At 41.0% G+C, this 15,674-nt stretch overlaps 1 protein-coding gene across 1 annotated transcript in view; it reads right to left on the reverse strand.

Moving 5' to 3' along the window:
• Nucleotides 1-15,674, reverse strand: part of LOC140543916 (protein bicaudal C homolog 1-like) — a 75,044-nt gene that overhangs the window by 24,845 nt on the left and 34,525 nt on the right. Inside the window, exon 4 of the mRNA XM_072667236.1 lies at nt 3,457-3,536. Within this exon, the coding sequence (XP_072523337.1) occupies nt 3,457-3,536 (80 nt within the window). The remainder of the gene's footprint in view (nt 1-3,456; nt 3,537-15,674) is intronic.

Consider the following 15,674-nt stretch of genomic DNA (forward strand, 5'->3'; position numbering starts at 1 on the left):
AACAAGCATGAAGTCTAGAATCCAGCAGTGGAGGTTATTCCCAGATCAGTGTCTGTGCATAATGGAGGGATGAGGAGACCCAGATGTGACGGAGGTCAGCTGTCCTGCTCATGCTCAGCGACCACACAGGCCGCTCTCCAGCAGTGATGGAATGTTCTGGAGATGCTATTATGTCAGAAGAGCTTGGCTGTTAGAGACAACTTAACCAATGAGCGGCCGTGCTCGCCCTTCCATTGACCAATCGGATCACAGCAGGCGCGACCGTGGCCCGACTGCTGTGTGCAGGGTCAGTGGCTGAGAGAGACCTTTCATCTCTGTGCAGACCAGCTGCAATTGCAGAACAAAGTAACAGCCTTAGTACCGATGTTTCAACAGGGCTTGGGGCATGTCGCTGTCTACAGATAGTACCGTAAAAGTTTGTACATTCACATGGAACTTGCAGTATAATGTAAATTAGATCATACCAACACCCAGACAACTAACTAAATGAAAGGAACATAAGTATATTATTTATTTATTTTTTTACTGAGTATAAGGCACAGAACCACATTATATGGAAATATTTAGAAAATACAAATATAACAAGTTCATACAGTCACGTGACTGGGAGTCACCATTCTGTTGGTCAACATAACCATATATACACTATGTTTGTAGCACTCCTTTCAAATGAATACATTCAGCTACTTTAAGTTGCACCCATTGCTGACACAGATGTGAAAATGCATACACGCAGTCACTGAAGAGAAGTATTGCCAACAGAACTCTCTGAAGCAGATAAACCTAAACCACTACAGTTTAGGTATAAAGCCCCACCAACATCATCCACTCAACACTTGTTACTGACTACAATCAAATCCTCACAGCATACACAGATGAACAAAATTGTTGGTACCCCTCGGTTAATGAAAGAAAACCCCACAATGGTCACAGAAATAACTTGAATCTGACAAAGGTAATAATAAATAAAAATTCTATGAAAATTATCAAATACAAATATATATTTTCAACCATGCTTCAATAGAATTATAAAAAAAAAAACTTAAAAAAAAAAAAAACTTATGAAACAGGCCTGGACAAAAATGATGGTACCCTTAACTCTGGTGGAGCAGATAGATGCTGGTGTTTTCCGGGTGCTCCCGTGTCCGTGTTACCTTCTGGCTTTCTCCTTTTAATTAGGCTGTTATAATCAGACCTGCCGGAGTCATCAGACATACTCTGATGCTGATGCTCAACATTCTCCGCCTTCCATAAAATTCCTCTCAGAACTAACTTTCTCTTTTTACCTTCTCCGAGTAAATGGCCACCCAGCCCGACCTGCTGGAAGACTGCCCGCTGAGGTCCCCTCTACCTGCGTCAAACCAGCTGCCACCTACCAGTCCGGCCAGCGGGCCCCCCCACCCGCCACCACCCATGGCGGACCGGCGGCTCTCCCGCCTGCCGCTGCTGCCTGTTTGGTGGCTGTGTTGAAACCTAGATGGACTCGTGGCTGTCTGCCACTATTATTATCACCACTATTAACTTTCTGTTGTATCTGGTTTAGTAATTTTTATCAATAATGTTTAAGTAGTTTTGACCAGAGGAGGATGGGTCCCCCTTGTGAGTCTTGGTTCCTCCCAAGGTTTCTTCCTCCAGCTTTGAGGGAGTTTTTCCTTGCCACTGTCGCCATTTGGCTTGCTCACGGGGGTCCTTCATGTTATTTCTTCTTTCTTCTCTGTCTCTGTCCTTTTTTAAGTACTAATTATGTAAAGCTGCTTTGTGACGACAACAGTTGTAAAAAGCGCTATACAAATAAATCTGACTTGACTTAACTTAATACTTTGTTGCACAACCTTTTGAGGCAATTACTGCAATCAAACGATTCCTGTAACTGTCAACGAGACGTCTGCACCTCTCAGCAGGTATTTTGGCTCACTCCTCATGAGCAAACTGATGCAGCAAAGCAGCCCCAGAACATAACAGAGCCTTCTCCATGTTTCACAGTAAGGACAGTGTTCTTTTCTTCATATGCTTAATTTTTCCATCTGTGAACATAGAGCTGATGTACTTTGGCAAAAAGTTGAATTTTTGTCTCATCTGTCCATAGGACAGTCTCCCAGAAGCTTTGGGGATTGTCAACATGTAGTTTGGGAAATTCCAGTCTGGCTTTTTTATGATTTGTTTTCAACAATGGTGTTCTCCTTGGTAGTCTCCCATGAACACCACTTTGGTTCAAACAATTACAGGTGGTGCGATCCGACACTGATGTTCATTGAGCCTTTAATCTTAATTTTTTCTGGGCTCTTTTGTTTCCATTCATATTATCCATTTCTGAATAATATGTGCAACTGTAGTCACAGGAACATCAAGCTGCTTGGAGATGGTCTTATAACCTTTACCTTTAAGACGCTTGTGTATAATTTTCTTTCTAATCTCTTTCACTTCCTCTGGTCCCTGTTGAGTGTGGTACAGACCATGTCACCAAACAGCACAGTGACTACCTGTAGCCCTATATATTGGCCCAAAAATAAAAATAAAATAATTCTGTTGAAGCATGGTTTCAAATTAATGTCGAATTTTCATTTGTTAATTTTCATAGAATTTTTATTTATTATTACTTTTGTCAGATTCAAGTTATTTCTGTGACCATTGTGGGTTTTTCTTTCATTAACCGAGGGGTACCAACAATTTTGTTCATGTGTATAAATACTGTAAATCTTTCTGTCTATTTCAGCACATGCAACCACAAATCAAGGTGAAGACTGCTGGCGTGACCGTTGTGCAGAAGACGATCATTAACACCCACATTGAGAGTAAGCTACAGAAGGTCATTGCTGAAAGGACTGGCTGTTCACAGAGTGCTGTATCAAAGCATAATAATGGAAAGTTGTCTGGAAGGGGAAAATGTGCAAGAGCAATGGGGATAATCACAGGTCCTAGGGTCTGGAGGAGGAGAGAAGCACAGAATCCAAGATGTCTAAAGTCCAATGTGAGATTTCCTCAGTCTGTGATTGTTTGGGGTGCCATGTCATCTGCTGGTATTGGTCTACTGTTTTTTTTATCAAGTCCAAAGTCATCACAGACGGGTCATTTTGGCTTCCATTTGCTAACAAGCTTTATGGAGATGTTAATTTCCTTTTCCAGCAGGACTTAGCACTGACGAGGTGAAGACCAGTCATTTGTGGTGAAGGAGTGTATAAATACTGACAAACCTGTCAGCAGTTGGACATTTCTGTATTGTACATCTGTTTTCTGTTTGATCTTACGGAATACTCAAATAATTGCAGTTCTTTCGTTCTTTCGTGAGCTATAAGCCATACTGAACAAAAGTTACAAAAGAAAAAGGCTTGAAATGTCACTGTATGCGTCATTAATATAACATTACAGTTTACCTTTCAAAATATTCTTATATATGCACATGAAAGTCCCACATGTCCACATTAAAGTGTCAAGTTTATATCTGTCCTGAGTGCTCACCTTAGTATCAAGGACAGACATGATCTTTTCCTTGGCTTCCTTCACGTTGTCCCTTTTCCCACTCACTTTGATATGTGGATCTGAAAGGCAAAAATGTAACATATTATTCATATCTGCACTGGTACTATTGTATATATATGAACAACGGTGTGTTTACATATTTGCTTGTTTGCATGATATGTTTTTTGCAGTGATCTGACAAGTTACATGTTTACTATGTACAGCACTAATTCATTACCCAAACTTGTCATGCTCACACACAACAGTACAATAAAGAACAGTTTTTTGTTTTCCAGCTACTTGTGGGGTTCCAGCAATGAAAAGCATCTCTCAGGTATCAAAGACAGAGATAGACAGGTAGAAAGGTGCACTGATGTTTTGTTGTTAGCCTGCTTTGAAGACAGGAGCCCTCTTCCAGTAAAGTGGGCAGCCACCAAACTCAACCTGAGAGATGAGTATAAACCTGAGGCACAATTGTAATGCTAAAATGACCCATGTTATGCGTGCTGTGGTCACTGAAGTCGAGCCTTAAGGAAATTCATAATGATGGCTTTCGATGCCAGAGGCAATGAGAGGCAAAGCCGCTCTAAATTACTGTCCGGCGCAGACGCGGATTCCTCCACCACAAAACCCCGCAGAACATCGATTCACTGCGATTAAGCGGATGCTGTGGAGGGAAACAGCGTGTCTCCGACTGCAGGCCAGGCTCTGGCCCAATGACAGAGCGTTTACAGTTAGCCGCTACTGACCCTAGTCAAACTGCATGTAATGCGACCATTTTCTGCGGTCAATCTCAAGTGCTCACTGGAGGTTTCTCTGTTTGCACTGTGGTGCTGGGTGGAACTCGGGAGAAAAGCAGAAATACAATCATGTATGGAAGGGGCGTTCTAGTAATAAGGGGGTAATCCACTGTGGTGGAAAACTAGTAGGATTACACGAATGATTAGGATCTCTCAATTTCCATTTTCATCGTAACTCCTCCAGCGTCCCAGCCTTGACTGGCACGGCCTTGGAATGAGTGTAATGGGGTAGTGGGAAGTGGCTAGTGGTTTTTGCATAGTTGCTGAAACAAAAAATGCCTTAACAGTATCCCATGGCACTAGCCAGCCCTTTCACACACTGAAGTGTCAAGCTCACTACATTTATACTACATTTATTTCTATTTGTGCAAAAAAAAAAATAAATAAATAAATAAAAATACAGACCTGTATATCAGAACAGCTCATTCCATATCACTATACATACAGATACTAGATCACAGACCGATTCTTAATCTATATTTGATGATTTATTTAATGAATGCCAAAACACTGAACGATAAAAGGACACAAAAGTTTTCTGGGAAAAAATTCAGTCTTTTTTTTCCTTTAACTGCATAGCCCTGAATAAGTCCTATATACAGCGGGGGAAAAAAGTATTTAGTCAGTCACCAGTTGCCTGTAATTGACATCATAGGTAGACCTCAACTATGAGAGACAAAATGAGAAAAAAAAAAAATCAGAAAATCAGAAATTCAGAGGAAAAATTCAGAAAATCTGATTTTTAATGATTTTGTTTTGCAAATAATGGTGGTGATGTTTTGGGGCTGTCGGCAGGCAACACAGACTTTCAACTCCCTCCAAAGGTTTTCTATGGGGTTGAGATCTGGAGACTGGCTAGGCCACTCCAGGACCTTGAAATGCTTCTTACGAAGCCACTCCTTTGTTGCCCTGGCAGTGTGCTTGGGATCATGGTCATGCTGAAAGACCCAGCCACATTTCATCTTCAATGCCCTTACTGATGGAAGGTTTGCACTCAAAATCTCAATACATGGCCCCATTCATTCTTTCATGTACACGGACCAGTCGTCCTAGTCCCTTTGCAGAGAAACAGCCCCAAAGCATGATGTTGCCACCCCCATGCTTCACAGTTGGTATGGTGTTCTTTGGATGCAACTCAGCATTCACTCTCCTTCAAACACAGCGAGTTGAAACAGTTCTACTTTGGTTTCATCTGACCATAAGACATTCTCCCAATACTCTTCCGGAACATCCAAATGCTCTCTAGCAAACTTCAGACGCGCCCGGATATGTACTGGCTTAAGCAGGGGAACACGTCTGGCATTGCAAGATCTGAGTCCCTGGCGGCGTAGTGTGTTACTGACTGTAGCCTTTGTAACGTTGGTCCCAGCTTTCTGCAGGTCATTCACTAGGTCCCCCGTGTGGTTCTGGGATTTTTGCTCACCGTTCTTGTGATCATTTTGACCCCACGGGCTGAGATCTTGCGTGGAGCCCCTGATCGAGGGAGATTAACAGTGGTCTTGTAGGTCTCCCATTTTCTCATTATTGCTCCCACAGTAGATTTCTTCACACCAAGCTGCTTGCCTATTGCAGATTCAGTCTTCCCAGCCTGGTGCAGGTCTACAATTTTGTTTCTGGTGTCCTTCGACAGCTCTTTGGTCTTCACCATAGTGGAGTTTGGAGTGTGACTGTTTGAGGTTGTGGGCAGGTGTCTTTTATACTGTTAATGAGTTCAAACAGGTGCCATTAATACAGGTAATGAGTGGAGGACAGAGAAGCCTCTTAAAGAAGTTACAGGTCTGTGACAGACAGAAATCTTGCTTGTTTGTAGGCGACCAAATACTTATTTCCCACCATTATTTGCTAATAAATTCTTTAAAAATCAGACAATGTGATTTTCAGATTTTTTTTCTCATTTTGTCTCTCATAGTTGAGTTCTACCTATGATGTCAATTACAGACCTCTCTCATCTTTTTATGTGGGAGAACGTTCACAATTGGTGACTGACTAAATACTTTTTTTCCCCCACTGTACATATACATACATACATATATATATATATACATACACACACACACATATACATACATAATATATATATATATATATATATATATATATATATATATATATATATATATAAATGACAAATAATATAATAATAATAATAACAATAATAATAATTATTATTATTTGTATGTTATATTATATTATATTATATTAATTTATTTATTTCCAGCTAAATGTGTTCACAAACCTCAATAAAACCAAATATTGTAAAATAGTATAAGTATGCTTAAACTAAGTAAATTAATTAATGAGCATATACAATGCTTTGGTGACTGTGTGGACTGGAATATGACACAGCTGGAAAACAATCTGCCACCACAGAGCTGCCGGATGCTCAAACACTGCAAACTGCCAGTGGACTACAGGCTTTAAAAAAGGCACATCTGGAGCTGCTAGTACACCTCCAAACATACAGTCCCCCACCCCTGCAACCCTTGTCCCCACCCCCAAACCCCCAGCCCATGCACAGCTGGCTTTGATAACTGGTAATGATGGCACATCTGTCCAAATAAAATCCACGGAAAGTTTACTTCAGCTAATTTGTGATGCATTGCTGGAATGTAAGAAGGAAGTGAAAAAAAAAATTGACAGACAGATCTGTTACATGGAATCGTTTGAGTACCATGACTCATTTACAGTGATCAGAAATCCAGTCTGTGGGACAAGTCTGGCTACTGCCAAAAGGGACGTGAAATACAGTGCAGGGTTCTTATTAAACCCCATAGGGGGCGCTGTGTGCTAAATGGAGCGTGTTTTAATCGAGCTGCAGCATTTTATAGGCTCCTCTGCTGGGATGCTTGCAGTAGCCAATTAAGGATTACAGTTGTGGTCTGACGTTTACCTACATGTAAACGTTTGGCAATAACTCCATGATTTCTTTGAACTGTTCTTGATCTGGGTCAGAATAAGTGTACAACACACAGCTCATTGGAGGAAAAAAATAAAGATCTAGATCTCTGAAAATCAACCGTGGGTCAAAATTATAAATACAGGGTCCAAAATATTCCTACAGCACACTTCATATTTGACAAAACGTCTCTTAGCAAATTGCACCTTGACCAGACGCTTTGGATAGATAGACATGTAAAAGCTTCTGGATGTATTCTGTGTGGATATTTGACCACTCTTCTTGACAGAACTGGTAGAACTTAAGTTTTCTGGCATGAAGCCGACTTTTAAGCACAGTCCACATATGTCCTCTAGGGTCGAAGTCAGGACTTTAGAAAGGCCATTCGAATAGCTCTATATTAATTGCTTTATCCATTCCACAGCCACCATAAATGTGTCTTTGTACAAGCTTCAAACTTCTATCTGATGGTTTAAGATTTTTCTGAAGAGTTCTGAATTACTTCTTCATTAATACATCCACTTTGTGCGACAACTATCAGGGTCTGATGTTACCACCACCATGCTTAACAGCTGATACAGTGTTTCTGGGGTTGAATAACTCCCCTTCACTCCTCTAAACACACCATTGGTCATTGTGGCAACAAAAAAAAAATGTCATGAAACCTTCCTTTTCTGCTGCAAACGTTAGGTGTCAATTGTGGACCAGAGGATCCTTTCCTGGACAGCAGCTACATTGTCAGTGGTGATGTAAAAGACCTGATCTGGACAGAAATCTGTGGACTTTCCCATTGTACTGTGTATTGATCAATCCCATGAGTGATGTCAAATAATTTATTTTATATGGGCACAGTATTATACTGGGCACTTTTAGTAGCAGTCAATCATAATCTAACAGGTTAGGAGGTCTTGGCAAGATAGAAATTGAATAATGAATTAATAATGGAGCAAGTATGTCCATGATGAATATATGGACAGTTCTAACCACAGCTATATGGCATGTGAAGAACCAGTTACAGTGGCACTGCTGGCACTGAATGAAGGAAAACAGCAACCTAACAATTCAACATCTGCAGGGCGGAGAAAGTAAGCTAGACTGCACTGGTTAACGGGGAGCTTCACAACTTTGTGTGTACCAAACATAGTAACCCACTGGTGCAAGAGTTGTCTAATCACTAGATGGTGTTTCCTCTTTTAAGTCCCAGAGGATGTTTGGGGATTTCATGCTGTTAAACTAAAAAAAAAAATCCAATTAACTTCAACTTTCACATCAAAATTCTGCATAGATTTCTTTTGCTATTCATCTCAGCTTGGTTTATTCAAAACTTTTCATTCCTTTTTTATGTATTTTTAGTTTAGTACTGCATCTCAGTTAGGTCAACAATACAGCTTAAGTAAGAACAGTGGCTTTAGTTGCCTTCTGTAGTAGCTGCTCAAATGTGTTGTTGGCCCAGAGGGGCTGTGGCGTTGCAGAGACTCAAACTCATGATCTCTTGATTGGGTACTTAAGACATTTGCATCTGCTTGATTTTCTGTATTCAATAAACAACTAAAAGGAAAATTAAAAATTGTGAAGTGTGACCTGTGCATGATAAGTTCCATGTTTAGACAGAGATATTTGTATCAGAGAGCAAAGTGCTTTTAGGTGGGCAATGTGATGATGTTTTAGTGTTACTGTGATAAAGGTTAATGTGATACTGTTGATGAAATATGCTTTTCTAGGTATGTTATGGATATCGTCAGTACTTAATGAGCATTTGGCAACTCCATGCTTCATTACAAAGAGAGCATAATTTGGAGGCAGTGCTGGCTCAGTGGTTAGATTACTGGGTTACTAATCACAGGCTTGTGGGTTTAATACCCGGGTCACTAAACTGCCACTATGGCACTACCGTCTGTGTTCCAGGGACATTGTAGAATTGCTTACTAAGCTGGGATATGTGAAAAGTGAAGTATTTAAGCATAATTAACTAAATCTTGTTTAACTGGATGCAGTGCTGTATACGGAGTAAAACAATGTTAAAACAGTTGTTAAAATCTGCTAATTACTAGTACTTGCCCTCAGAGCCTTTAGATGTGAAGGGCCCAGGACCTAACGCCGTGGTAGCAATACTATGCAAGGTTGATTACATTTACATTTACGGCATTTATCCAGAGCGACTTACAAGGTTACTCGTATTACAGAGGTGGGCCAATGTAGTGTTCGGAGTCTTGCCCAAGGACTCTTATTGGAGTAGCGCAGCATAGACACCCAGACTGGGAATCGAACCCTGGTCTCCCACATGGTGTTGTAGTAACGCAATGGTAGGTGGTGGTGTTATCTGTTGCGCCACACCAACCGATTGCAATACTAACACCATGTTTTTAAAGCTAACGCCACAATGGCGATGCTATGCCAAAGTACCAATGCTGAATCTATTGCTTCTGACACAATGCCACAGTACGTCTTTGCACCACTTCCCTTTTACAATATCAATATTCCCTTTACAATATTCAAGCAAGGAGACACGACCTCAGCGTACCTATGACTACATCTCCCACTTAGCAGAACATATACTTGTTAGCTTTGTGTCTCTTGGTCCTTGTGCAAAATAAAGACCATCAGTAAAAAAAAATGTCTTTTCTATGCAAACAAGTTCTGGTGCGTTCGCTCACTCACTCAAATCTGGCAAATATGATATTTAGATATTTCCATTTAATCTAGATAGGCCTGTCGCGATAATTACGTTATCAACTTATCGTACGATAAATGGACGTGTCCTCGATAAGTTTAGCAGACGCCGATTATAGCCAATCGGTTTTCGCGCGAGTTTGTTTACATTAGAAAAAAACGCCGCAGGATTTCTGCAGGGCGCGCGGTGCAGCTCTCTCGCCGGCTCCCTGTCTAAGGCGGAGACATGTCTGGGCCAGACGGCGACATCTATCGGTTAGGAAACGCGTGCGTTGCACACAGAGGAGGCAGACGCAGGTGGAGGCGTGTTAGCTGGCGAGCAAATTCGAGGCTAATAGGAATTTGCAAAAAAAGTTACTCAGATCCAGAAAGAAAGTTTGGAGAAGTAATTCAAGATGGACTTGGTTTCAAAGCCACATTGCACTGCTCCAGTGTGGGAACACTTTGGCTTTAAGCCAAATGAGCGCGGAGAGCCCATCAGCTGTAACGAGGCGGTATGTCGTCTTTGTCTAAAAACCGTGGCAACAAAAGGTGGTAATACAACTAACCTAAGAGCCCATTTAAAGCACAACCATCCAGTTCAATTTTCCGAGCTGGAAACAAAGAACCCGGTTGGAGAGGGGGGCGTCCAAGCAGGTGACCATCACGGATGCCTTTGCTCGACAGTGTAAATATAAGCGTGATAGCGGAAAACGGCGCACGTTTAGAAATTAAATACGGTGGAAAAAACAGCATTTAAAAACATGCTGAAAACGTTTGACAGGCAGTACGAAGTTGTACTGTAGGGGGAGCCCAGAAGCAAGAAAAAATGATAGTACCTCTTTAAAATGACAAAATTATTGTTTATCGCGATAATTTAGGAGACGATTAATCGTCCAGAAAATTTTGTTATCGTGACAGGCCTAAATCTAGATCATAACACTACTCCTAGTTGTGTTTTTGTTGATTCTTTGTGCAGAAGGTTCTTGAGTGGCAAAGCTGTCATAACGGCAGAACTGCCTGCTCATCTTGAGAAGAGTTTATAAGTTTGGATCCATGGCAAACGCAGATCTGGAGATCTACATTTACTATTTTTTTCCTCTTTTTGAGTACAAGCTCAATTTTGTGTTAAGAAAACATGAAACTTAACTAAGCTGAGATAAGAATGCTGTGCAGGAGGTTGGCTTAAAAAATTACCTGCACTCGAAAAATAAAGGTGCTTCAAATGGTTCTCGGAGAAATGCCACTGATTCCTTAAATAACCATGTTTCAATAGAGACGTCTTTGTAAAAAGAATCTAGGTCTTTGAAAGGTTCTTCAATCACACTCACAACCCTCTCCTACAAACATGGTTCTTCTATGGAATCACTCAAAGAACTTTAATTAAATTTAATTAGAACTTTAATTGTAAAAGTCTTCAGTCTAGGGCATATTTTGGTTCTGAAAAATCTGTGAAGCCTCATAAATTGTGTCTTCCTTTCGGTTTTAGAAACAAATCTCTCATTTAGCTCCATTAATCACAGGAGTCAGCTTGTTTGGAGTCAGCAACAACATGCACCATGAAAAAAACTAAAACCTCCAAAAAATGACTTGCGCATTGTGTGTGACCGAACCAGATGTTCATAAGCTTTGGAAAACAGAATGCAGTCACGAACACTGGCAGCATCCACAGCGTTCCAGACACATTTTTCCTCCACAGAGAGGGGTCGAAATTACAGAGGAGTTTGATGAAGGACTGCAATGATTATTTCTGTCCTGAACAGCTCTGGCTTTGATGGAGCGCTCAGGTCACCAGCAGGCTGCGCTTGGCGTAGAAGGCAGGAAGCTGCTCTGTTTTTCTACTACATACTTGGGATTGCTGCACTGCCATGAAGGCCCAGATGCAGCGGCAGAGGGTTAGCATTTAGCGTGCGCGATAGCATTGGCTTCGTATGAGGGCCGCAACTGAAGAAAGCACCAGTAATTCTACTTGAGGGCCTCTAAGAAAAGCTGTCTGTGGTCCTCCCAGGAGGCTCTTGATGTTTACTGCAGTTGTGCTCTCGTAAATGCCACAAGAGCACGGCCACGTGACTTCTGGATACTTACCCTGCACTTAATGACCTTGCGCCATGTACCACAGTAAATACTAGTACACAGAGCTGGGCTGATGACCATGTAACATGCAATATGGGTACATGTGTGTAACACTATCTGGAATGGATGGCCAATAATTTTATTACTTCAATTTGAAAAGCTATAAATATCAGACTTATTTGAATTTGTGGTGGTGAGGATACAGGAGATGTCTGAGGCCCCTTTTATGAAGGTTATATTTGTGCAGGCGTTGCTGCACAGTAGAATAGTGCACCACCACTCCAGAGTCTGCTGATTCTTCCTGGAGGTCTATTTCTGTATGGATAGTGATCATGGCTCATGGCTGCTGATCATAGGGACAAGGTTTGAGGAGTCAGAATATTTACGAAGCTTTGAAAGTGGCATCACTTCGCCTTTCCTAATGATGACAAGCTAAGTAGGGACAGAGACCCCAGTGTTTCAGTGTCTGTAAATATTTTCAGCTCACATTTACTCAAAACTACTGTGCTGTCCCATAAGTGACATGCTACCTCTCACATCCCCAAGTTGAGTGACAAACTGGCCTCTCCGTCTCTGGGAACCGCTGAACCATCACCTAAAGGTCACCAGTAATATCTGTTCTCCAAATTCATGAGAAACAGAGAACAGGGCGAGCTCCCTTAAATCTACCACAAAATCCAAAGAAAGACCTGCATCATAAAATTTCAGTGTCTCCGCCATCTGTTGTCACAGTGCTGCTTCACTCTTTGCCCTTTAGTACCCCCATGTTCCACAGGACAGAGTCAGCCCGAGGGGGAATCGGCGTGGTGACTGTCTCCACAATATCTGCTGCCAAAAAGCAAAAAGACCAGAGCTGTCCATTAAAAGTGAAGCACCTTAAATTCCCCCTTAGTTAACAGACCCGTCCAGTTTGTGGCATGCCGGACCGGCCATGCTGCTGCAGCCTAGCAAGTCGCCATGGAAACGGCAGCCCGGTGATTTGCCATGCCGTGCAGGCTGAGTGAGGAAAGCTGCAGGAACGGTGTTCGCTCTAGGCTTGTTTTGTCAGCTGCTGCACCCACGCTCTAAGGCCCTGTTCTCCTGCTCTCCTGTAAATCACTCCATACAAACAACCTCTGATTTATCAGTGGCTCCAAATTAGGGAGGGACGTAGGGGAGAGAGTAAGAGAGATACTGGTCTTTGAAAACCTGATATTGTAGAAGGGTGCAAATAAAAGAACCCCAGTCTTATCCCCAACAATTTGTTATCTGATCATCTTTAGTCAACATGTTTAAGTTTGTTTTCCGTGTTGTTGTCCATTTGCATGATGAATTAAGTGTAATTAAGTATAAATAATGCAAACAAATCAACTAGTGATTTTAACATGAATACTCTCATTCATCCTGGTGCACTCTTAGGCTAAATTACAGGGCTAACAACTATGCACATTTATGTCATGCCCAAAGACCTTTTACAGACACCACGGCCTGCATCTATTATTATTAGAGTCCAATCTAAAAACATTGGCCTTTATTCATTTATGCTCTACTAGCTCCACAATGGTATGTTGTGCTTGGACCCTGATGATTGCCACTTGTAATGTACCAACATTAAAGTTAATGTCTGCCACTAATCTTTGTATGTAAAGTAATCAAATTAAACATCAATACTGTGTAAGAGTATTAATACAGTATGGCAAAATATATAAAATATATATTTTCAATATATAGCCATTTTCTTACACCCCTAATCAAATGTACATGATTCTAACCGTCAAATTAGGGAAATACCAAGGACATCAATTTTTTCAAGAGAAAATAAACAAACAGACAGACTCCTAAGGATTGGCAGAGGAGTCTGAAAGAAGTAGCATTCCTTCTGTCCCGTCTTTCATCTTTACACTAAACCAAATGTCAGAGCAGTCACTTTGTTGTTTTCCGTTTTACAGATTGTGGCTTTCAATGGCTCACTGCTATGTAAATAAGCTGGACGAATATTCCAAAAATGACTTTGGACACTGAAAGTGAGGTTAATGACCTGTCTCAGTATAATTAAAGTCTCAATATAACAACAAGCTACATATAAAACGGGTCTAAATTTAGGTCGTGACAATGAATAGCACTTAGGCGCAATAAAGAGCACAAAAAGGATCCAAGTAAGATACAGTACATCAATACACATAATAGAGAGGATTACAACTGTACAATAAATACTTTGTTAAAAGAGAAGTAACAGCATGGAATGCTTTAAATGATCTCTAAAAGTCTTATTTTTGTCATGTCTTTTTTTTCACATTTAAGCTTGCTGAGTTTAAGATGGAGTTTTATGGTGTCAAATGAGGGAAACAGACTGCTCCAAGAGCAAGCTGAGAAGTCCCAGCGTTACCCAGCATCACCTCGGAGTGTGCAGAAATGGAATGCATCCTCCTGAGCCACATAAGTGTGCAGTTGGCAACAGTTCCACTTAAACTGGAATGTAAGTATTTCAAATAGAGAGCAGATAGTCCTTGTTTGTGTGCTTAAAGGGATTGGACAAACGATCACATTTGATCATCTGATGATTCCCTGGATAATCCAAATGGTGGATACTAGCACATAGCTGTGGGCGTTGGTCTCCTCCCAGATGAGCCTGGCCTGTGGAGACTTAGAGGAGCCTGAGGAACTCTCTGCTCTGTATCAATGACAGAGGAGCCAAACTCATGGGCTTTTAGCCTTTGGAGAACTCATGGAAAGCGAAACTGCCAAGACATGTTTGATGCCCAAAAACTGCTTCTTTAGTTTCGTGCTGGAGGAATGAGACTTCTAAACCACAAATTTTCCTTGTACACTTCACACACACTTATCTCAAACAATAGTCATGTACAGTTTAAATTTGCCCTCACCAACTTCAATCTATCACTCAGAAGTGTGCCTTGCCAAGGTCTCAGTAAATTGCCAAGGTCTCGGATCTTAATTAGCTTGTTAGGGCTACTGCATGTTCATGGTGATCGTTAGGAAAGACTCCTCAAACCTTGTCCTATCAATCAGCAATTCCTCTAAGCAGTTTCTAGCACCAAAAAAAATAAAATAAAAAATCATGCCCACAAAGCAGAACAAAGGTTGCAACAATACAGCAAAATGTTTTTAAGGAGCTGTTTATAATGTAAAAGGCAATTGGAAATGGTGGCAGCCAAGACCTAGAAATTTTCTGACAACTGATTGCTCAACTGCAAAAGACCAGAAGACCTTTACTTAACCATCAGAAGTTAAAATGGACCTTTTTGGACTACAATTAGCAAATGCATGTTCCAGGAAAACAGTGGACAGAATTTCATGAAAAGAAACAACTCTTTAACTGTTATACACAGGGGCAGATCATCGTTCTCCTCAGTATGCTAATCAGAGCTTTACAACGCAAACCCTTTTTTTAAGACGTCTGAGAATCTACATCTAATGAATAATTTTGAATGAATCATTTATTTGCCAGATGCAGTCATAGGATTTATGAATTTGCTAATCACTGGCATCAAAGCTTCCATTACATGTTAATGACACCAGCCTTCCAAATCCAGTGAAAGACTAAAGTAAACCTGGGATGGAAAATTGTCTTGACTGCTGAACAGGTTTAGGGTAAATTCAGGTAAACAGTAAAATCTCACAAGTGATATTAAGATGCATTTGTCCAACATTTTAACACAAGAGTGATCTACTGAATGAAACATTGAAGGGAGTGGAAAATTAATCCTCTCTCCTCACCCAAATTGCACACATTCTAGACTGTTAGCATCACACTTCGCCCATGGCAAACACCAGCAGTAAACATCATGTCAAAGATGTTGGCC

This window comes from Salminus brasiliensis, chromosome 22 (genome assembly GCF_030463535.1).
Source record: "Salminus brasiliensis chromosome 22, fSalBra1.hap2, whole genome shotgun sequence".
Lineage (NCBI taxonomy): Eukaryota > Metazoa > Chordata > Actinopteri > Characiformes > Bryconidae > Salminus > Salminus brasiliensis.